This window comes from Thunnus maccoyii, chromosome 20 (genome assembly GCF_910596095.1).
Source record: "Thunnus maccoyii chromosome 20, fThuMac1.1, whole genome shotgun sequence".
NCBI lineage: Eukaryota > Metazoa > Chordata > Actinopteri > Scombriformes > Scombridae > Thunnus > Thunnus maccoyii.
The window spans coordinates 360,235-382,734 of NC_056552.1; the positions used below are offsets into that span (position 1 = coordinate 360,235).

At 47.4% G+C, this 22,500-nt stretch overlaps 3 protein-coding genes across 6 annotated transcripts in view; all 3 read right to left on the reverse strand.

The window, feature by feature from the left end:
• noc3l (NOC3-like DNA replication regulator) overlaps nt 1–3,145 on the reverse strand; it is a 12,844-nt gene extending 9,699 nt beyond the window's left edge. Inside the window, exons 1-6 of the mRNA XM_042398532.1 lie at nt 2,975–3,145; nt 1,248–1,452; nt 822–948; nt 574–728; nt 399–482; nt 175–305 (exon numbers count right to left, since the gene is read on the reverse strand). Of these exons, the coding sequence (XP_042254466.1) occupies nt 175–305; nt 399–482; nt 574–728; nt 822–948; nt 1,248–1,452; nt 2,975–2,983 (711 nt within the window). The 5' untranslated portion in view covers nt 2,984–3,145. The remainder of the gene's footprint in view (nt 1–174; nt 306–398; nt 483–573; nt 729–821; nt 949–1,247; nt 1,453–2,974) is intronic.
• Nucleotides 3,146–3,717: 572 nt separating this feature from the next.
• Nucleotides 3,718–15,028, reverse strand: LOC121887594 (TBC1 domain family member 12-like). Of its 3 annotated transcripts, XM_042398499.1 has the most exons (15): nt 14,398–15,024; nt 13,339–14,082; nt 12,761–12,860; nt 11,740–11,870; nt 11,557–11,639; nt 11,340–11,457; nt 11,021–11,127; nt 10,852–10,920; nt 10,459–10,550; nt 10,312–10,383; nt 9,827–9,955; nt 8,116–8,225; nt 7,886–8,043; nt 4,506–4,609; nt 3,718–4,426 (listed from the first exon to the last, which is right to left on the reverse strand). In XM_042398499.1, exons 2-15 carry the CDS (start codon nt 14,049–14,051, stop codon nt 4,400–4,402), a joined length of 2,013 nt encoding a protein of 670 aa, XP_042254433.1. In that variant the 5' UTR covers nt 14,052–14,082; nt 14,398–15,024; the 3' UTR covers nt 3,718–4,399. The 3 variants fall into 3 exon arrangements, with proteins under 3 accessions (XP_042254433.1, XP_042254436.1, XP_042254434.1); XM_042398502.1 differs by lacking the exons at nt 3,718–4,426; nt 4,506–4,609; nt 8,116–8,225 and having other exon boundaries at nt 7,937–8,043; nt 13,339–15,027; XM_042398500.1 differs by lacking the exons at nt 3,718–4,426; nt 4,506–4,609; nt 7,886–8,043 and having other exon boundaries at nt 8,136–8,290; nt 13,339–15,028.
• A 1,061-nt stretch (nt 15,029–16,089) lies between these two features.
• On the reverse strand, nt 16,090–21,909 carry si:ch211-207i20.2 (uncharacterized protein LOC568537 homolog). Of its 2 annotated transcripts, XR_006092867.1 has the most exons (6): nt 21,502–21,909; nt 18,758–18,917; nt 18,611–18,669; nt 18,431–18,527; nt 17,032–18,327; nt 16,090–16,777 (listed from the first exon to the last, which is right to left on the reverse strand). XR_006092867.1 is itself a non-coding variant. In XM_042397196.1 (5 exons), exons 1-5 carry the CDS (start codon nt 21,658–21,660, stop codon nt 17,309–17,311), a joined length of 1,494 nt encoding a protein of 497 aa, XP_042253130.1. In that variant the 5' UTR covers nt 21,661–21,909; the 3' UTR covers nt 16,090–17,308. The 2 variants fall into 2 exon arrangements, 1 of the variants encoding a protein (XP_042253130.1); XM_042397196.1 differs by having other exon boundaries at nt 16,090–18,327.
• Nucleotides 21,910–22,500: the final 591 nt, after the last annotated feature.

Genomic DNA, 22,500 nt, shown 5'->3' on the forward strand with positions numbered 1-22,500 from the left:
CCTGACGAGTTCTCAGTTAAATCAGATCACCAGCGTGTGTTCAAACAGCTGCAAACAGCTGGATGACTCTTCATTTAAAGAAATCACATTATTTTGCTTTGCTTGAACATCAGTCACAGTTTGTGTTTGTACAGACAGAAACAGGAAGCAGTTATTATAGTGAAGCGTTCTCACGTTGCTGGACGGGTCGGAGACGACGGCGGACGCCAGCGCGGCGATGTGGAGCTTCTTCTCGTGGATCTTCTGCGCTCGCAGCTGCTCTCTCTGCTCCTCCGTCAGCTCTGCAGCGCTCTGCAGCGCCGCCTCTGCTCAGGAGGACACAGCACAGTCGCTCTGACACGCCCACACACTGATTATTGATTATTGATTATTACTTATTATTATGACTGATGACGTACCGTCTTCCATCTCCTCCGTCTGCTCAGCGGCTTCCTCCTCCTCCTCCTCCTCCTCCTCTTCTTCTTCTTCTTGCTGCTTTTTAACTACAAACACACAGAAGACGTTCACACAGTCAATCACTAAACCAATCACTGATCAATACTCACTGATCAATACTCACTGATCAGTACTCACCTCTCTCCACGCTCTGTGGGATGACGCCTGTCTTGTCTTTGATTGGCAGCAGGTGGATGACCTCCTTCTCCTCCGTCTTCGCCATCTTCCTGGGAACCTTCTCGTAACTCCGCACGACCTCTGACCTCCGCTTCTTCCCGCCGTGCACCGGCCCGCTGACACGCCCCGACACCAGAAACAAACACACCTCAGCCACTGTTTCCTTTATCCACGTTTCACAGCTGTGTGTGTGTGTGTGCGTGCGTTACCATGACGACAGGTCTCTGGTGATGAAGGACGCTTGGCGAGCCATCGTGGTCATCTGCTGCAGGTCGCCGTCCTCCATCATGTCTGTCGGCAGAGTCTCCAGAAACTCTTCCTCATCCTCCTCTTCCTCTGTCAGAGACATCCGTCATGTGACCAAACACCAGCACAGCAGTGCATCATGGGAGAGCAGGTAACACACGACAGAGAGGACGAATCAGCTGACCTTCATCAACACTAATTAAAGTTTTAATTAAGATTCATTAACATGTTAATTAGCTTCACTGAAACCATTAATGAGATCAGTTAACGAGGAGAAAACGACCGACTGAAGCCTCACGTGACAGGTCACGTGACAGGTCACGTGACAGGTCACGTGACAGGTCACGTGACAGGTCACGTGACAGCGTGGCTTAAGCTCCTCCTCTCACCGGGTCTCTTCCTGTACGTCTCCAGTGGGCGGGGCGTCCTGATGGCGGCGTCCTTCACCGCCTGTCTAAGCCTCTTCTGCTCTTTGCGTTGCTTCTTGGCGACGTTCTGCTGCTTCAGCTGACGGTTCTTCAGCTTGTTCTCCAGCTTCACGCCGCTCGTCTTCAGCAGGCGGCGGAACGTCGGCCGCCGCTTCTTCGAGCGAGGCTGCGAGGAGAGAAGAAGAAGAGTTATCAATATCTTCACCAATAAACTGCATGTTGAGTCTGATCATCACAGCTGATGTAAAGAAATAACAACAATAACAACAACAATAATAACAACAATAACAACAACAATAACAACAACAACAACAACAATAATAATCTTTGAAGCAACATGTTCTTAAAGTTGATTCTCTCTTAAAGCTACAGAAGCTTTGTATCGGCGTGTTGTTTATTTGTTGTTTATTTGTTGTTTATTTGTTGTTTATTTGTTGTTTATTGATACATCATAATCACTTTGTTTATTGTTTTATCGGCTGATTATTTGAAATATTAATAGATCGATCATGTAGTCCAGTACGGTGGTTTCTGATCTGGTCTCATGTGGTCTGGATGGAGGAAACAAACGAGCAAAATAAAGTCACATGACCAGAGAGAATCTGACTGGTCCCAGTACAGACTGGTCCCAGTACAGACTGGTCCCAGTACAGACTGGTCCCAGTACAGACTGGGCCCTGGTGAAAGCAGCTGCATCACTACTGTCTGAATCAATCAATAATCTTATTGATCTCTGGTCTTCTGCAAGTTGCATCAAAGCTACTTTCTCTAATAGTTTTGAAATAAATGACGACTTTGGCTGAAAGTTTTGTATGTCGGGTCCAATGTGAGTCCTTACAGAGGTCAGAGGTCACAGGTCAGAGGTCACAGGTCAGAGGTCACAGGTCAGAGGTTACAGGTCACAGGTCAGAGGTCACAGGTCAGAGGTCACAGGTCAGAGGTCAGACAGAGGAGGGAGGTGTTTATAACAGTGAGCAGATGGGGGGCGATGGCGTCCATGATGACATGTGACACGGTGTCAGCTGTGATGTTATTGATGGTGAGGAACCGTTCACACTGTTCACACTGTTCACACTGTTCACACTGTTTGTAGCAGATTCATAAACTTATTGATCATATTGAATAAAGGATTCTGTTGATTAACAGAGATGAAGAAGCATCAACCTCCTCTTCCTCACTTTATTATCATCACATTAGAATAAATCTTCATGACTGATGGTGCATGTTCTCTAAGGGTTCTCTAAGGGTTCTGTAAGGGTTCTCTAAGAGTTCTTTAAGGGTTCTGTAAGGGTTCTGTAAGGGTTCTCTAGTGGTTCTCTAGTGGTTCTCTAAGGGTTGTCTCAGACTCTGAGTGTCTCGGTGTATCCAGCTGGTTGTTCTTGTTTGATGGTTTTTTGTGAGGTCACGTGTGTCTGAATAAAACTGTCTGAGTGTTTGTGGCGCCGTTAGAGAATGACAGTGTGCTCGTTAATAACTCTTCATCAATATCTCCTCATCAATAACTCATCAATATCTCCTAATCAATAACTCATCAATAACTCTTCATCAATATCTCCTCATCAATAAACGTGATTAGTGCTCCAGCTCTGTGTGTGAACAGGTAGATCAGAGACCTACAGGACAGATTATTATGACAACATGCAACATGTGTAACAGCAGTTGTTCTTCTTCTGTGTCGGCGGACTCACCGGACCCATGATGGCGGCGGCGGGAAGTCTCCTTCTGTCCGCAGCTGTGATTAAACCTCCGCGGCGAGTTTCTGTCGGTTTGTTCGGTTTCTGCTTTCTGGAGGAAAAACTGCAGTTTGTTTCCACACGCGTGCTGATCACCAGAGAACCGGAAATAACCCGGAAATAACCCGGAAACACTGAAGCCAACAGTTCAGCGGAAACAGCAGCGACCCGAGCGGCGGGAAACCGAACTGCACATTTCACACAGATCAACTCTATCAACATATATATATATATATAATATTATAGTATAAATATGAATGTCTACATTAATATTCATACTTTTATTTATATTCTGCTTGTTATAGACACACAGACGCTCCCAGTAAACAACTGAATATTTGTGTTTATGTTGACTGTTTGTTGTTTTCTCTGTCAGTCGTTTAATTGTTTTTACTATTTGGTGAATAAATCTGATTTATTTTCAGATTAACAACGTTAACGTGGAAAGTTTAATACGTTCAAATAATAAGTGACATGAATAATAAATAATAACATGTACATGCATATAAACATTTATAATAGTTCATACAGACTGTATTTAGGTTTTATTGTCATTCCAACACATTGTAGATGTAAAGGTATGAAAATATAACACTGAAAATACCACTTTAATAATAATAAATACTGTAAATAATCTTTATAAAGTACTGCAGTATAGTCAGTATACTGTACATGTAATAACTGAAAACCACAATAAATATCAGAAAAGATTGTTTTATTAATGTTGATCAATAACACAGAAATACATTCACTCACAAACAATAAGTTCACTTTCATGAAGTCATAAAGTCTGAAACTAAAACAGTTTAATTAAATAAATAAATAACATGTTTGACGTATAGATACAGATGTTGTTGTTGTTTGTTCTTTTTACAACATTTTAATGCAACAGAGAAGAAGAAATACGTGTATTTATTTATTTATTTATTACGCAGCCATTAGAACATTGATCTTTAATATTCACCTCTCTATTCACTGAGATCTTTCCAGAAAGTCTAACGAAGCTCCTGATAAGATCAAAACTTCTACAAAGAAGATTTAAAGACGCTGATGTTTGTCCTGATGGAGAGAAAGACGAGCAGCCAGTTCACGAGGTTTCCTGGTGTTTTTAATTCAAATATCCACAGTAAAGCATTTCCAGACATCTTCAGGAGGTAGATTTATTCACTGGTCCACTAAAACACTAAAACATGATCACTGATCAATAATTCCCTCCAGCAGAGTTTCAGGTATTTGAGCAGATGCTGTTTGTTGCTTTCACATTAAAAGCATCAATATAATGAGTCATGAAACTGGATCCAGCAGCTTCTTATCTACAAACTAAATGTTCCGGTTTCCTGCTGAACTTCCTCTTTCACAGCATCGAGCGTTCTGGTTTGTTCAGCTGCTGCACCTGGAAGACAAAACCTGACACACAGGAAGCTCATCACCTCCATGTTTTTATTTTTACCTACAGAGTGATCGGTCTGTCCGTCAGGTGACTCACCTGGATCCACTTCCTGTTCCCGCTCAGCATGGGCGTGGCCGAGATGCAGGAGAACAGCCTATCAGAGAGCAGCTCTTCATCTGGGAGGCGGGCCAGGAACTGAGCTGAGGAGAGACGGGATGTTTCTTACAGCTGTGATGTCACCTGTCAATCATTTCTCTGCGTCCTCTCTCCTCCGTTACCCGGAAACCGACCTCCCGCCGCCATCATGGAGGATCTTCCAATGCTCCCGGAGGAGACGAGGAGCGAGGAGACGAGGAGACGAGGAGAGAGGAGAGAGGAGAGAGGAGACGAGGAAAGAGGAGAGAGGAGAGAGGAGAGAGGAGACGAGGAGAGAGGAGACGAGGAGAGAGGAGAGAGGAGAGAGGAGACGAGGAGAGAGGAGAGAGGAGAGAGGAGACGAGGAGACGAGGAGAGAGGAGACGAGGAGAGAGGAGACGAGGAGAGAGGAGAGAGGAGACGAGGAGAGAGGAGACGAGGAGAGAGGAGAGAGGAGAGAGGAGACGAGGAGAGAGGAGAGAGGAGACGAGGAGACGAGGAGAGAGGAGACGAGGAGAGAGGAGAGAGGAGACGAGGAGACGAGGAGAGAGGAGACGAGGAGAGAGGAGACGAGGAGAGAGGAGACGAGGAGACGAGGAGAGAGGAGAGAGGAGAGAGGAGAGAGGAGACGAGGAGACGAGGAGAGAGGAGACGAGGAGAGAGGAGACGAGGAGAGAGGAGACGAGGAGACGAGGAGAGAGGAGACGAGGAGCGAGGAGACGAGGAGAGAGGAGCGAGGAGACGAGGAGAGAGGAGAGAGGAGAGAGGAGAGAGGAGACGAGGAGAGAGGAGACGAGGAGAGAGGAGACGAGGAGAGAGGAGACGAGGAGAGAGGAGAGAGGAGACGAGGAGAGAGGAGAGAGGAGAGAGGAGAGAGGAGACGAGGAGAGAGGAGACGAGGAGAGAGGAGAGAGGAGACGAGGAGAGAGGAGACGAGGAGAGAGGAGACGAGGAGAGAGGAGAGAGGAGACGAGGAGCGAGGAGACGAGGAGAGAGGAGCGAGGAGAGAGGAGAGAGGAGAGAGGAGATGAGGAGAGAGGAGACGAGGAGAGAGGAGACGAGGAGAGAGGAGAGAGGAGACGAGGAGAGAGGAGAGAGGAGACGAGGAGAGAGGAGACGAGGAGAGAGGAGAGAGGAGACGAGGAGAGAGGAGACGAGGAGAGAGGAGACGAGGAGACGAGGAGAGAGGAGAGAGGAGACGAGGAGAGAGGAGAGAGGAGAGAGGAGACGAGGAGACGAGGAGAGAGGAGAGAGGAGACGAGGAGAGAGGAGAGAGGAGACGAGGAGACGAGGAGAGAGGAGAGAGGAGACGAGGAGACGAGGAGAGAGGAGAGAGGAGACGAGGAGACGAGGAGAGAGGAGAGAGGAGAGAGGAGACGAGGAGACGAGGAGAGAGGAGAGAGGAGACGAGGAGAGAGGAGAGAGGAGACGAGGAGACGAGGAGAGAGGAGAGAGGAGACGAGGAGAGAGGAGAGAGGAGACGAGGAGAGAGGAGACGAGGAGAGAGGAGAGAGGAGACGAGGAGCGAGGAGACGAGGAGAGAGGAGCGAGGAGAGAGGAGAGAGGAGAGAGGAGATGAGGAGAGAGGAGACGAGGAGAGAGGAGACGAGGAGAGAGGAGACGAGGAGAGAGGAGAGAGGAGACGAGGAGAGAGGAGAGAGGAGACGAGGAGAGAGGAGACGAGGAGAGAGGAGACGAGGAGAGAGGAGAGAGGAGACGAGGAGAGAGGAGAGAGGAGAGAGGAGATGAGGAGAGAGGAGACGAGGAGAGAGGAGAGAGGAGACGAGGAGACGAGGAGAGAGGAGACGAGGAGAGAGGAGAGAGGAGAGAGGAGATGAGGAGAGAGGAGACGAGGAGAGAGGAGAGAGGAGACGAGGAGACGAGGAGAGAGGAGAGAGGAGACGAGGAGAGAGGAGAGAGGAGACGAGGAGAGAGGAGACGAGGAGAGAGGAGATGAGGAGATGAGGAGAGAGGAGACGAGGAGAGAGGAGACGAGGAGATGAGGAGAGAGGAGACGAGGAGAGAGGAGACGAGGAGAGAGGAGAGAGGAGAGAGGAGACGAGGAGCGAGGAGAGAGGAGACGAGGAGAGAGGAGACGAGGAGAGAGGAGAGAGGAGACGAGGAGACGAGGAGAGAGGAGACGAGGAGACGAGGAGACGAGGAGAGAGGAGACGAGGAGAGAGGAGACGAGGAGACGAGGAGACGAGGAGACGAGGAGAGAGGAGACGAGGAGAGAGGAGAGAGGAGAGAGGAGAGAGGAGATGAGGAGAGAGGAGACGAGGAGAGAGGAGAGAGGAGACGAGGAGACGAGGAGAGAGGAGACGAGGAGAGAGGAGAGAGGAGACGAGGAGAGAGGAGAGAGGAGACGAGGAGAGAGGAGAGAGGAGACGAGGAGAGAGGAGACGAGGAGAGAGGAGAGAGGAGAGAGGAGACGAGGAGCGAGGAGAGAGGAGACGAGGAGAGAGGAGACGAGGAGAGAGGAGAGAGGAGACGAGGAGACGAGGAGAGAGGAGACGAGGAGAGAGGAGACGAGGAGAGAGGAGAGAGGAGACGAGGAGACGAGGAGACGAGGAGAGAGGAGACGAGGAGAGAGGAGACGAGGAGACGAGGAGAGAGGAGAGAGGAGACGAGGAGACGAGGAGAGAGGAGACGAGGAGACGAGAAGAGAGGAGACGAGGAGACGAGGAGACGAGGAGAGAGGAGAGAGGAGACGAGGAGACGAGGAGAGAGGAGACGAGGAGACGAGGAGAGAGGAGACGAGGAGACGAGGAGACGAGGAGAGAGGAGAGAGGAGACGAGGAGACGAGGAGAGAGGAGACGAGGAGACGAGGAGACGAGGAGAGAGGAGACGAGGAGACGAGGAGACGAGGAGAGAGGAGACGAGGAGACGAGGAGAGAGGAGAGAGGAGAGAGGAGACGAGGAGACGAGGAGACGAGGAGAGAGGAGACGAGGAGACGAGGAGAGAGGAGACGAGGAGACGAGGAGACGAGGAGAGAGGAGACGAGGAGACGAGGAGACGAGGAGACGAGGAGACGAGGAGACGAGGAGACGAGGAGAGAGGAGAGAGGAGACGAGGAGAGAGGAGACGAGGAGAGAGGAGACGAGGAGAGAGGAGAGAGGAGACGAGGAGACGAGGAGAGAGGAGAGAGGAGAGAGGAGACGAGGAGAGAGGAGACGAGGAGACGAGGAGAGAGGAGACGAGGAGAGAGGAGACGAGGAGAGAGGAGAGAGGAGACGAGGAGAGAGGAGACGAGGAGACGAGGAGACGAGGAGAGAGGAGACGAGGAGAGAGGAGACGAGGAGAGAGGAGGCTACACAAGGAGGAGACACGAGGACTCACCGATGCTGATGAGGTCCATCTGCAGCAGGACGTCCTGATGGAGACGCAGGATTCCCAGACCCGTCCTGAACAGGAACTCCTCGCCGTCCCGGAGGAAGACGTCCCAGACTCTGCACGCCACGTCCAGGGGGAGGGGCTTAGTGTAGAGAGACAGGACCCTGCGAGGGGAGGTTGGACTGTTAGGTGTGAACTGGTGTGTCTGCGCTTTAAGGCTGAGTTTAGACGCTCACCAGTCCATGAGGTAGAGGTCAGAGGTCACACCTGTCGACTGGAAGTGAAGGAAGAGACGAGGAAGATTCTCCTTGAAAAAAACCTCGAAGGCCCCGAAATACCTGAACATCTACAGAGAGACGGTTAGCGTTCATCCTCTGGAGTGGGAACACTGGTCAAACTGGTGTGTGTGCTCTGTAAACACACAGTCACTGTTATTACGGGATGAAATATGAACTGATATAACTGGAGCTGCAGCAAGTAGCGATACTTGTTTTAATGGTTCATTCTCTGGTTGAAGCTGTCTTTTATTGATTAATGATGTTTTATCGGCTCAACTGGAATAAAAACTCCTTATTTATCTTCTACTGGTCCTTTATGCAGCCCCTCAGTTCAGCCTCTGTCTGAAACAGGCCGTTTTAGCTCCTGTCTCTTTAAGGCCCGCCTCCTGATGAGCCCACTCTGTTCTGATTGGTCAGCTTCAGGAAGCTTCCTCCGGCTCCGGAGGCTACGTAAACAAACTATAGTAGCAGGATTTCACTTCTCAAATCCATCCGTACATGTTGGAGCTGAATCACATCTGAAATATGAAATAATCACCTTAGCAACCACCTTAGCAACAGCCTTAGCAACCAAGGCTACAGAACAGACGGCTGTTTATGAGCATGTGCAATCAGCTTTTCAGCGAGGTAGAAAAAGTCGTCATAAATGAAGCATCAGAGCAGGTTGAAGCCCTGAGTTTTGACTTGCAGGCAGCGTTTCTACACATGTTCACCTCAAGTTTCTGAACTTTGACCTCGTTTAACCTCCGACATCAGAACAGGAAATAAATAACAGAGAAAAACTAGAAGAAGAAGAAGAATTTGAACCCTTTAAAGATAGAGCTGGGTTTAGGGTGAGAGGCTGCATCATGTCAGGTTTCTATCTAAATGTAGTATAAAATGTTCTGAATGTTGTTTCATCCTCTGTTGTTGTTGTTGTTGTTGTTGTTGTGTGACTATCAGCAGATAAACAGTTGCTACCATTAAACCGCTGCAGAAGAAGAAGAAACAACGAGATGACGTCATTAAAAGCTCCAACGATGGAAAACATGATGGAAATATTAGTTACATGTATTGATGTGAGGAAGGTTACAGCCTCCTCATCATCGCTCCACACACATCTGATGGTGTCACCTCTTCAGTGACGTTTCAGTCACATGATTCATGATGTCATCATTTATTGACTTTATTTTTACACATATTTACACTTTGTTTGGTACAAACTGAAATATAAATAAAAACAGGTGGAAGGAAACACACCTGATGATTGTCCCCATGACGACAGAAGTACTGTGTGTGTGAGTGTGTATGTGTGTGTGTGTGTGAGTGTGTGTGTGTGTGTGTGTGTGTGTGTGTGAGTGTGTGTGAGTGTGTGTGTGTGAGTGTGTGTGAGTGTGTGTGTGTGTGTGAGTGAGTGTGTGAGTGTGAATGTGAGTGTGTGTGTGTGTGTGTGTGTGTGTGAGTGTGTGAGTGTGTGTGTGTGTGTGTGTGTGTGAGTGTGTGTGTGAGTGTGTGAGTGTGTGTGAGTGTGTGAGTGTGTGTGTGTGTGTGTGTGTGAGTGTGTGAGTGTGTGTGAGTGTGTGAGTGTGTGAGTGTGTGTGTGTGTGTGTGAGTGTGTGAGTGTGTGTGAGTGTGTGAGTGTGTGTGTGTGTGTGTGTGTGTGTGTGTGTGTGTGTGTGAGTGTGTGTACCAGCTGGTGGTCCACTCTGTAGAAAGTCAGCTGACAGGGTTTATTGATCAGGTTGGAGAAGCTGATGAAAGCTTCGACCTCGTCCATGTTCAGGATCAACATGGCTGCCAGGGACGCCATCCCCTGCATCTGGACGAGAGACATCCACAGAGACAGAGACAGAGAGAGAGAGAGAGAGCGAGAGAGAGACAGAGAAAGAGAGAGAGAGAGAGAGAGAGAGAGAGAGAGAGAGAGAGAGAGAGAGAGAGAGACAGAGAGAGAGAGAGAGACAGAGAGACAGAGAGAGAGAGAGAGACAGAGAGAGAGAGAGAGACAGAGAGAGAGAGAGAGAGAGTGTTCAGTTCATCAGCTGACAGAAGGTCGAGTCGTCTGCTGAAGCCAAATAACGTCACATTCTGATCCAGTTAATGGTTGTTGTATCTAACCGTGTGTGTGTGTGTGTGTGTGTGTGTGTGTGTGTGTGTGTGTGTGTGTGTGTGACTCACATATCCCACATCAGGTCTGTAGCAGGTGTAAGCTCCCAGAATGCTTTGCAGCAGGTCGTGATAGGGGCCGCCCTACAAAGTAAACGAGTCTGAATTCACTTCCTGTGTCTGCTGCAGGGATGATTCTACTTGTTTCTACTGTCCCACCTTCTGGAAGACGCACAGCGACGCCAACGTCCTGGAAACGTCTCGTCTGATGAGCTGCAGACTGGACTCGCTGTCGGCCGGCGGCGCTCCGGCTGCAGGTAAACATCTGCAGGTGAGCTCACAGAAGATCTGATGCATTTTTAATTCCACTCTGTCCTCCAGCAGGCTGTTCACATCAAATCTGCATGATTAATGAGCACCTACTCTGATTGGCTGGAGGTGTGGCGCCCACCTTCACCCCCAGCCAATCAGACTTAAGACAGTACACAGCTGTGATTGGCCGGTGACGCCCGCAGCCTGAACGACCAGTAAAATCGTCCCGTTGTGCCTGATGGTCTGTAATCCATCACAAACATCAGTTTACTGATTAACAGTTACGACTCTGTTTCTTACCGTCAGCCTGAGTCTCACCGAGGTTCCTCCACTTCTCCTTCGCTCTGGAGAGGAAGATCTCATACAGCTCTGAGGAGGAGGAGGAGGAGGAGGAGGAGGAGGATGAGGGTAAGGAGCAGGAAAACATTCAGGAGCTGAATCAGAGAACAAGTCTCCAGTGTGGACGTGCCTGCTGTGATGTTGAGCTCGTTGCCGATGGCGAGGCTCCACACTCGTCCCCGGACGCTGGGGGGTAAACCCGCCCACCACAGATCCCGAGCACGCCGACTTGACTTCCTGGAACACAAACAGCCCGTCTGACGGCAGGAAGCACCACGCACTTCTGTCTGAAATCAAACCTTCTTTGTGTCCTTCACTGTACAGCATTTAAAACGTTCTTCCATGTATCTGTTAGTGGCAAAAACTATATGTAATAATAATAAAACACTCTGCATCCTCACTATCACACTACACCAGTCATCCATCACACACACGCTGAGCGTTCCTACATGGCGTCCCAGTGAGGCAGGATGTGTTTGTTCCAGATCAGCGCTGTGTTGGCGATGACGTCTTCCTGTCTGAAACGCTCCTTCATCTGCTGCTGCCTCCTCTGAGCCTCCTTCAACTCTGACAGAGAGGACGACACACAGCAGCAGCACGCCGTTACACATCAGGTTCTTTAAGCTCGAGTCCTGTGAGAGGTGCAGCGGTTTAAACCAAACACACCTCTCCTCTTAGCTCCAGCCACCATCTGCTCGTACTGCTGCCTGTGTCTCTGGGTTTCCTCAGCTGACTTGGCGGGAAGATTCCTGCAAACACACAGTCAGCAAGAAGTACAAGTACCTCAGTATTGTACTACAGTAAACGTACTGACTACTGACAGACTCTGAGGACAGGAAGTGGACGTACGGCGGTCGGTCCTCCAGGATCAGGGCTGTGGTCGACAGCGGCTCAAACTCTACGTTCCTCCGGCTCTGCTGCTGCCCCACTGCATGCTGGGTAGGAGAGCTCTGGGCCGCCACCTGCCGAGCCTCGTACTCCTGCGATGACATCACACCACACGCCTCAGTCGCCATGACGACAGGAGAGGACACAAAGGCACAGGAGACGAACGAACAGAGAGACTGATGGACGACGTTTGTGTGTGATGAGCTGAAACTAATCGATCGATCAATAGAAAAATGGAGGGCGGAACAGGATGTGATGAAGACGACGGCTTCAGAGCTACAGATGGAAGAAGAACGTCAGACATGACGACATGCAGGAAGTAAAGAGTCCGTACCGCCGAGCGCCGGAGGTCTGGAGAGGACGGAGAGCTCAGACTGACTGCAGCGCTCTGCTGGAGGGAAACAAGGCAGCGTTATTGATCACTGATCAATACGTCCAGGATCGATAACGCTCAGACTGGCTGCAACTGTCACCAATATAAAAGTCGATCAGTTTTTATTAGAGCTGCAACGATTAATCGATCGGCAGAAAATTAATCTGCAACTTTTTCAATTATTGATTAATTGTTTTAGTTATTTTTCAAGCAAAATATGAAACATTTGATGTTTGAAGCTTCTCGGACGACAGAGATGATGTTTGATAGACTGGAAAAAAAACTAATTATTGATCATTTAGAACAAATCAATGATTAGTTGTTTTTGGCTCGGCAGCTTCTTCTAATCTTCATCACGACTCTTCATCACGACTCTTCATCACGACTCTTCATCATGACTCTTCATCAGGACTTAATTAGCTGCAGGTTCTGCTTATTTAGCAGGCAGAGTGTTAAAGGGTTGATTGATCGGCTGTAACGTCCAGTTCTGCTGTTCAGTACAGACATAATATTATATAATAAATATATTATATATATTATTATTATATAATATTAATATTATATATATTATTATTATATAATATATCAGTGTTCACCAGGATCATTTACCTGTTGGATGATCCGGGAATGTTTGGAGGGAATCTGCCTGGGAGGAACTTTACCGAACAACTTCCAGCCGGGAACGCTGTGACTGACGGACCGCTGCCTGCTACACACACACACACACACATACACACACGCACACACACACATACATACACACACGCACGCACACACATACATACACGCACACACACACACACACACACACACACACACACACACACACACACTTTTGTTTTTTCATTTCATTCATTAATTTTCCTAAAGAAGCAGACAGACCGTCAGACGTCAGAGAGTCATTAAACAACAGAGGTCATGAGATCACGGAGGTCATGACCTCTGTGACCTCATGACCTCTGTGCAGCTTCTCTCCAGCGTCATACTGTCAGAAATCCTTCACACTTCAATAAACACATTTTCACAAATATTATAATCTGCTAAAATGTGATTCTGTCAAACAAAAACAAATATTGACCGATACTTATTTCTCTCTTAATTGTCAGTATGGGTCTCAGTGCTCCAGTATTGATTATCAGTATTGATTATCAGTATTGATTATCAGTATTGATCAGCTTCCTGTTTACCTGCTGAAGTAGTCGACGATGCCCGGCCTCCTGGACTGCAGCTCGGCCTGTGACCCGTCCTGCACCAGCTGACCCGGCGCGCTCTGCCTGCGGCCGCACTCGTACGTGTTCCTGGAGCGGGAAGCGGCGGGCGGGAGGCTCAGCTCGCCCTGTGGCGGCGGCGGCTCCGTGATGAACGTCTCGTCATCAGAACTGACCTCCTGAAGGTCAAAGGTCAAATCCCCGTCCTGTGTGTCTGAGTCAGTGTCTGACTCGCGGGTCACAGGGTTTATATTTACCTTAGATGCCTTCGATGGCGGCGTGTGACAGTCAGTGCCTCCAGTAGCCCCGCCCCCAGAGTGACCACCAGTGTCCAGTCTGTAACAGTGATTAACCTTTGACCCCTCGCTGCAGGACGCCATGCTGTGTGAGCACACTGTGCTGTCTGTTCGGGTGACATCATCACCGGGACTAGGCCTCGCCCCCTGACCATCACCCGCCTCCCGGGCTTCAGGGCAGCGTCTGATTGGTCCTCGCAGGCTGTGATGCGAGTCTGACTCCTCCTCCTCCTCCTCGCTGTCTCCTAAACACGCGACCCGCCGAACGCCCGGACAGGTGGGGCGACCCCAGGCGGTGACATCAGCAGAGGAGGAAGGAGGATGATGACGCGGCGAGGACTCGTCCGAGTAGTTTACGGTTGCCGGTAGAGACGACGCGTCATCGCTTCGTTCCATTTCGCTCCAACATCCACGACGGTGTGAAGAACTGACGGTTTTATTGAAGTTAAACACAGAAAAGAATCATTTGATGCGAGTTTCAGGTTTCACTGTAAATATTAAACTCACAGTTCTGTTCTGAAGGCGACGTTCAGGTTTTATCTGTTTGTTTCTAGTTTAGTTGCATATAAACGATCTTCTGTGTCGTGCGTTAATGAGCTGCTGCATGTAGTTATTCATTTATCAAAGTTATTGTCCTCATCTTATTCACATTTTTAAGAAAGATATGGTGACATTTCAGGTTTTATCTATAAAATAAATCAACATTTTCTTTTTCTTGTTAAAATGTCAAAACTGCACTGACCTTTTTCGAACGATTAATTTAATTTATGGAACCGCAGGTTATAAACTGAATTTCATCCATTAGGTTATATCACCGGTCTTATTTTGACGATGACGCCGCTGGTTTCCGGTCGTGTTATCGATAACTTATCGATAGTTTATCTGCGGATCTTCTGTTGGCGCTGCTCGGCAGGAACGAGGCCGGCTGCTGGCTGCTCCTCCTCGGACAGCGGGACAGCGGGACAGCCGCAGCGTCACGCCGGGACACGCGGCGCTCCGGCCGGCGGCGGGGCGAAGGCGGGTCCAGCCGGTCTCTGGATGTCTCTGAGCCCGGAGCGGAGCGGCGCCATGTTGAACAGCCTGGTGACGTAACATGGCTACGTCAGACTGACGTCAGATGGATCACTAGACGTGGTGTCTCATTTATAAATCAGTGTGTATGATCCTAATTGAAAGTGGCCGCGCATGCGTGTTTCCCTTCATAAATCACAGTCCACCTGCGCACGTGGATCAGCCTCATATCCCGCCATCTATACGCCCACATCCAACCATAAATGATGTATATTGATATGTACATTGATATCCATGTGTTTTTTTCGCCGGACCAATCAGGCTCTCTGTCCCGGGACGCCGGACCAATCAGGCACGTGTATGTCTACAGGTGTTTAATTTCCACCGTCAACATGTATGAGAGGAGACTTTTACACACAAAAACTATATCATAACTAAGGTCATACTATACACACTATTAGAATATTTTCTGAATACTACTGTGTACTACACATACTGTTACACCACAGTACTGCATATCCGTAGTACTATTGTGTACTACATATACTGTTACTGTGAAAGTCCTGCCAGGGATCATATACATGGTTTGTAAATAAACTGATTATTGTTTTGACATAATAAATATTCTGTAACTTAAAAACACTTTGAGCTGCATGTATGAAAGCTGCTCTATAATAAATTATTATTATTATTATAAATGTGTATTAAAAGGCAGGAATGGACTTACACTCTCAGAGCCTGAATTATGTGTTAAAATGTTCATATTTCATATTAATTAAATGTGTATTAATGTAATTGTTATAGAATTTATTATTAAGCAAAAACTGAGATTCACTTTACTTTAAAAAACAAAAAATACAATAAAAAACAAACACTAAACTTATTTTCTTTACTCATTTTAATGTTTTGTTATGGAAGACTGTTGCTGTAAAAGTGTAATTAATTCATATTTAGTGTGAATACTTTTCTGTTTACCTTTTATTAAATTAAATTTGGGATTATTTAATTACACTGCATTTTGCACTGCAGTGTAATTTTTAAACCTTTTATTCTATTTTAAATCCTATTTATTGTTTCATTCATTTCTCATGTTTCATGTTTGCTGCAGGAATAAAAGCAAGAAAACATTTATGACTCATGAGCCTGAAAAGTCGTCCAGCAGTAAATGTGTACGATGTATTAAATTAAGTATTACTGAACGCGCTCTGACTCTCCCATCTCTCTCTCTCTCTATATATATATATATGTTTAATATTAAGCAACATATGCATTTTGTTTAGAAATGTATCAAATATTATACAAACATTGATCATTGATCCTGCTGCTGTGTGTTCTTCAAACTCATTGATGACGTCGTTATGTAAGAAATGTTCTGACCTGATTAAAAATGTTGAACTGTTCCTTTAAAAAGCAGCCGCTGGACAAATGTTCATAGATTTTATTATTTCAAAACACATGAAAAATATCATCTATAAAATTATTTTTAAAAAAAAGCAACAGTGTGCATTTCAGCATCATAATTAACATAAATTAATGTTTCAACCAATCAGAATACAGCATCTCACTGGGCCGGCTTACATCAGGCGAGAACCAGAGGCTGAATCCAGATGTTTATCCTCCGTGACGCGTCATCACGTCTGCGAAGGCGTTTCCATGGAGATGAAGTGAAATTCCTGAACCTGTACCTCATTTCAAGTGTTTTCTGAACGTTTCTTCATGGTTCTGATAAGAGCAGCAGTTCAGATTTTGTTCACGAGCTGCTGATTTTATCTTCAGACTGTCGACGACAGAAACATCGTCTGCTGCTCTTTAACGGAGATTATTACGCCTGCAGGCTGTAACTCTGTTTATATTATAACAAAACTACAGAAATTCACTTACAGAACAAAGAAAATGTCATCAAAAGATGTTACACAGTCTGTTATTATTATTATTATTATTGATAGTAACAATAATTATTATCATTCTATAGCCTTTTGCTGCGGGATTGTGGGTAATTTTCTGCAGCCTGAGTGGACCTTGAGGACTTGATGACGGCGAGTTTTGACTCGCAGACTTCCTGCGAACAAACCTGCAGTCTGGACATCTGGATTCAGCCAAACACTGAGACGCTGAACAGAAAAGGTCAAAAGGTCACAAACTGTGTCTGTAACAACTACAACTCCCAGAAAGCATTGCTGTAATAACCATACAATCAGAGCACTTCAGACTCCGTTGCTGTGCGGTTGGTCTTTGCAGGAATTACTGGATACATTCAGAAAACTTCATCAGTTCACATCTGGATTATTCACACAGTTCTAGATGGAGGCGTCTCCATAGTAACAGCCACTGAGGCTCATGGGTACTGTAGTATTTAGAGACCAACCTGAGGAAACGTAAACTGGAGTTCAGCAGCAGGTTACTGTTCAAACAAAAGCAGAGGCTCCGCCCACCTCCACAGGTGTTTGCTCTGATTGGTTAAAACAGGTCCACTTCCTGTCTCACACCCACCACTCAGATTCTTATTAAAAAAAAAACAAAACAAAAAAATATTATTCTACTTTAAACAAAACATCAGTTCATAAAAATACTGTTTTTAATTTCTGTCTGGATGTGCATTTTAACATTAGTGACTCAGAGCTGCCGCCTCCGCGGCGTGGCATTCATGCGTAGCTGCACTTGTGCAGCTTCAGGTTGCGTTGGTCCGCGTATCTCTTCCCGCACTTGTCGCAGATGTACTGCTTGCCGCCGGCGTGGACGTGCCTCTTGTGCGTGCGCAGGTGGCTGCCCTGGCTGAAGGTCTTGCCGCAGACGTCACAGCTGTACGGCTTCTCTCCGGTGTGGACGCGCATGTGCAGCTTCAGGCTGTTGTTGTTGTTGAACTTCTTGTCGCAGGAGTCGCAGGCGAACGGCCGTTCTTTGGAGTGCGTGCGGCCGTGTGAGATCAGGCTGCTCTGCTGGCTGAACGTCTTGCCGCACTCCGGGCAGCTGAACGGCCGCTCGCCGGTGTGGATCCGCCGGTGGATCTTCAGGTTCACCGACTGGCGGAAACTCTTCCCGCAGACGTCGCAGCTGAACGGCCGCACGCCGCTGTGGATCCTCTGGTGGTTCTTTAGGTTGACGGCGTGGCGGAAGGTCTTGGGGCACTCCTCGCACTTGAAGGGCTTCTGCCCGGTGTGGATGAGCTCGTGTGTTTTGAGCGTGACGGCGCGGGTGAAGCCTTTCCCGCACACGCCGCACACAAAGATCTTCTTGCCGGTGTGGGTGTGGCCGTGGCGGTGCAGGTTCTGCAGCAGGTTGAAGCGGCGGCCGCACAGCTCGCAGCCATATGGCTTCTCGCCCGTGTGGATGATGGCGTGTGTCTTCAGCTGCGCCTGCTTGGAGAAACACTTCCCACACTGCGGACACTCGTACGGCCGCTCGCCAGTATGCGTGCGCATGTGGCTCTGCAGGCTCTGCCGCTGCCGGAACGCCCGGCCGCACTCGCTGCAGCTGAACGGCTTCTCGCCCGTGTGGATACGATAATGAGACTTCAGGTTGCTCTGAGACGTGAAGGATTTACCGCACGCCGTGCACATGAAGTACTTCCACGTGACGCTCTGCAGCACGAACTCCGGAGAACCTGGAACCTTCGCACACTCGGGGTCAGAGGTCACCGGCTGGGCGGCCTCGACACGAGCTCCTGCAGGGAGAACACACCGATCAATCACCTGATCAGCTGATCATGTACAGAGAGATATTGATAGCTATTGATCTGATCTGACAGATATCGATCAGGTACTGACTCTCAGCGATGGCTCCCAGGTCGATGTTGCCGTGTTCGTCTTTAACAGTGACCGCCAGGACGAATGGCGTTTCCACTCCTTCCTCTGGCGGTTTGGCCTGCAGTGACAAAATGTTCCGATGTTACATCAGGTCAGTGAACGCATCACGGACGGACAGGTGAGGCAGCGGGTGAGTCTTACCTGAGCGGATCCGTCTGTGTCGGCGCTCTGCAGCCGGAGTCCATATGAGTGTTCGACCTCTGCAACGGACAGATCACACGCCACGTTAGCTATGACATCATCATGCAGTGCGTTTGATCAGCGGGGGGGCGGGGCCTGTATACGTACCGACGCGCGCCTTGTTGAGGACGCTGAGGATACTGGTCTGCGGTCTCTTGCCGCCCCTCCCCGCCTGCAGCTCCACCAGCAGTTTGGCTTCATCCACGATGTTCACAATCTTCCCCAAAGCCTCGTTTCCCAAAGTCTCCATGATGGAGGCGAACCGCACCTGAGACACACACACACACACACACAGACACACACACACAGACACACACACACAGACACACATACACACAAACACACACGCACACACGCACACACACACACACACACACACACACACACATTTTGAGATTCTCATTGACATTTGTTTGATTCTCATCTGTTGAACGTTTGTAAAATAACGTTCAAATTGACTTGCTTGTTCCAGAGATTTCTGTAAATATCAAAAGTCAAACTGATTCTGAACAAACCCTCAGTTGTAACATCACCTTCCTCAAAACAGAAAAGAAACTCAATTTATTCAAAACATTTGTCAAGAATGCGGAAGAAAAATACTAATACTGATATAACTAATATAACTTATACTAAATAAACAAAGTTACTGTAAATACACGACTGTAGATTTTCCAGCTGTTGTCCTTCAACCTCCCAACAGAACAGAATTAAATCCATTTAATCTAAAGTTGTATTTTAAATTGATTCATATTAAGTGAAATAAAGACATTAATCCCACATTAACCATGTGTATGTATGTGTATGTGTATACCAGTGGAGGCTGGAGTGGGGGACAGAGGAGGACGGGTGCCTGCTGACCTCCGCAGGGCGGGATCTCTTACATTGGACTTAATGTATTTCGTTTTTTTTCATGCTAATCTGTGATTGGCCATGACACGTAAAATGACGCTCCAAGGGAGGCTGTCCTCCCTAACCAATCAACAACCAGAATGCAATATTGACATTGAGTTGGTCAAATGATAGTTTCCAGAATTCATCGTCAGTTCTCTCCACTGTAAGGCAGAGTAGCAGCAGTGGATAGCTCCTTGCGTTAGCCAATGCAACAGTTAGCTTGTTGTAGCAGCCTGAAGGACTCTTTATACATCCATGGAAGGACTGTTAAGGACTGTTGTTAAGCTAACGGGAGAAATTATCTGGACTGTGCAGCGCAGCAGCTGCAGGACGCTGCCGGGGAGGAGAAGCAACCAGAGAGTTAGCTTGTTTGTCATTGTTGCTAATGATATCAGACTGGTTAAGCAGCAGCCATAAAGTTCTGTTAACTAACAAACAAGATGACCAACAGTCACAAATAGACGTTATAACATGAATACTTCATCTGCATGATAGAAAGAAGACGTCGGATAACGTGAGTCAGATACAGCTTCTCTCTCTCTGTCTCTTTGGTCGCTGATTTCATCTCTGATGGTTAAATGTCTCTGTGTGAATTTATCTCCTTAACAAGAATGCAGCAGAGATCATATAATGTGTTGTGGGTAACGTTAGTTTGCTTGTTGAAGTTACAGTGAGTTGTCTTTTTAATTGAGTGGTTGTTCAGTCACCTGTTGATGTTGATGTGATTAGTGAATGAGTGCAGGAGGTCTGGCTGCTGCTTCTGACAGTTTCTTCAGTTGGTTTTTAAGCTGAGTCGTATATTGAGTAATAAGCTTAAAGTAACTAGAATAACAAGTGTTAACTAGTGGTGTAACGGATTGTAGTTGATCCATGATCCGTACGGATTGCCCCCCATGGTTTGGCAGGCATATGAACTGCGGATTAATTGCAAAATTTAATGTCTCATTTAAGACAAAATAAACAAACTGCTGTAAGTACAAGTCATGGACAGACAGCATGTTGCTAACGCTAACAGGGATTTTGAAGAGCAACGATCAAACCAGCATCTAACGGTCCGATGTGACATTTGAGTTGTTTACCTGCTGTTTAATGTGCTGCAGCTGAGCAGCTAATTAGCATCTAGCTGCTAACTGATGTTAGCGGTGAATGTTTGTTATCATCAAGTTTTGATGATGTGGACAGAAGCTGTTTCATTCACTGTTTAAAAGAGGAAGGTTTCATGCCTCATATTGCAATAACTGAGCATTGAATATTTTATATATTTTATTTTATTTAAACATTGGACATCTTAAATGTTGTTTTCATTTAAGACCATGGGCAAAAGTTCCTTGCTGATTCATGCTGTAAGTGTGTTACAGAATAAATAGAAAACAAAGTTTTATTTGTCTTCCCTTTTTTTCACTGATCCTAATAATGATCTGATCCGTGACTCAAATCTATGATACGATCCGAACCCCTAGTGTTAACATGTCAGCTTTGTAGACTATATTCTGTATGTCGTGCACATAGATGAGTGTGTGTAAGAACCTGAATCACATTATAAGCTTTAAAAATACACAGGAAACACATGTAAATCATGTGATATATTGTCTGTTTTTGATGAGAACATAAATTTGTTGTCACAATAGAACAATACTATAAATTTGAATTTCACTTTGTTGGTAAAATGACACGTTTGATCCACTCCATGGCTAAAATGAGCTCTTCATTGTTTAGAGACATTATGTAGATGTTAAATGTCTTTAAAGAAGCAGCCTTTTCACCACTCAAGCAAGTTGTTTTATTGGCATATAAAACTGCCCCCCCCCCCTCCGATTTCATCAGGAGGGACAATGATGTAGTTTGATGCAATATGTTGTAAGTTTCCATGTTGGTTTTCCTCCCCAATTTTATGAGTCACCAGCTGCCACTGGTGCACAGTGTGTGTGTGTGTGTGTGTGAGTGTGATGTCCGCTCCTCACCATCTGATCCCGGCTCTCCTCCTGCTCTCTGGCCGGCGGAGGCGGCTGTTCTCCGGCCGAGCTGTCCTCCACCAGCTTCTTCAGCTCCGCCACCGCGGCGTGGACCAGCGACTCCATGACCGTGGCCAGCTGGGTGTGCAGGGCGGCGGACGAGCTCATCCTGCCGGTCACCGCCGGTCACCGCCGGCCTGTGCGGCTCCGCTGGACCGAGCTACCGGCTATCGGCTACCGGCTACCGGCTACCGGCCCCCCGCCCTGCGCGGAGCATCAGCTGAGCTCTGTGGCGATTAAAGCGGACACTTCACAGCTGAATAACTCCCACATGAACCGGCTGACTGCTCACTGCTGGAGGCAGAAGCTGCAGGAAGGCTTCGCTCATTCGTTCCGGGTCAAACTTCTTCTTCTTCCCGGTTTACGGCGGAAGGCCGCCGGCGTTACGACACATCGGCGCCGCCTACCTTCCCCCAGTGGAAATGCTCTGCTTTCCCAGTATACAGTACACTCATCCAGTATACAGTATACTCCCCCAGTGCACAGTATAATCCCCCAGTATACAGTATAATCCCCAGTATACTCCCCCAGTATATAGTATAATCCCCAGTATAATCCCCCAGTATATAGTATAATCCCCCAGTATATAGTATAATCCCCAGTATACTCCCCCAGTATACAGTATAATCCCCCAGTATACAGTATACTCCCCCAGTATATAGTATAATCCCCAGTATACTCCCCCAGTATATAGTATAATCCCCAGTATACTCCCCCAGTATACAGTATAATCCCCCAGTATACAGTATAATCCCCAGTATACTCCCCCAGTGCACAGTATACTCCCCCAGTATACAGTATAATCCCCAGTATACTCCCCCAGTATATAGTATAATCCCCAGTATACTCCCCCAGTATATAGTATAATCCCCAGTATACTCCCCCAGTATACAGTATAATCCCCCAGTATACAGTATACTCCCCCAGTATATAGTATAATCCCCAGTA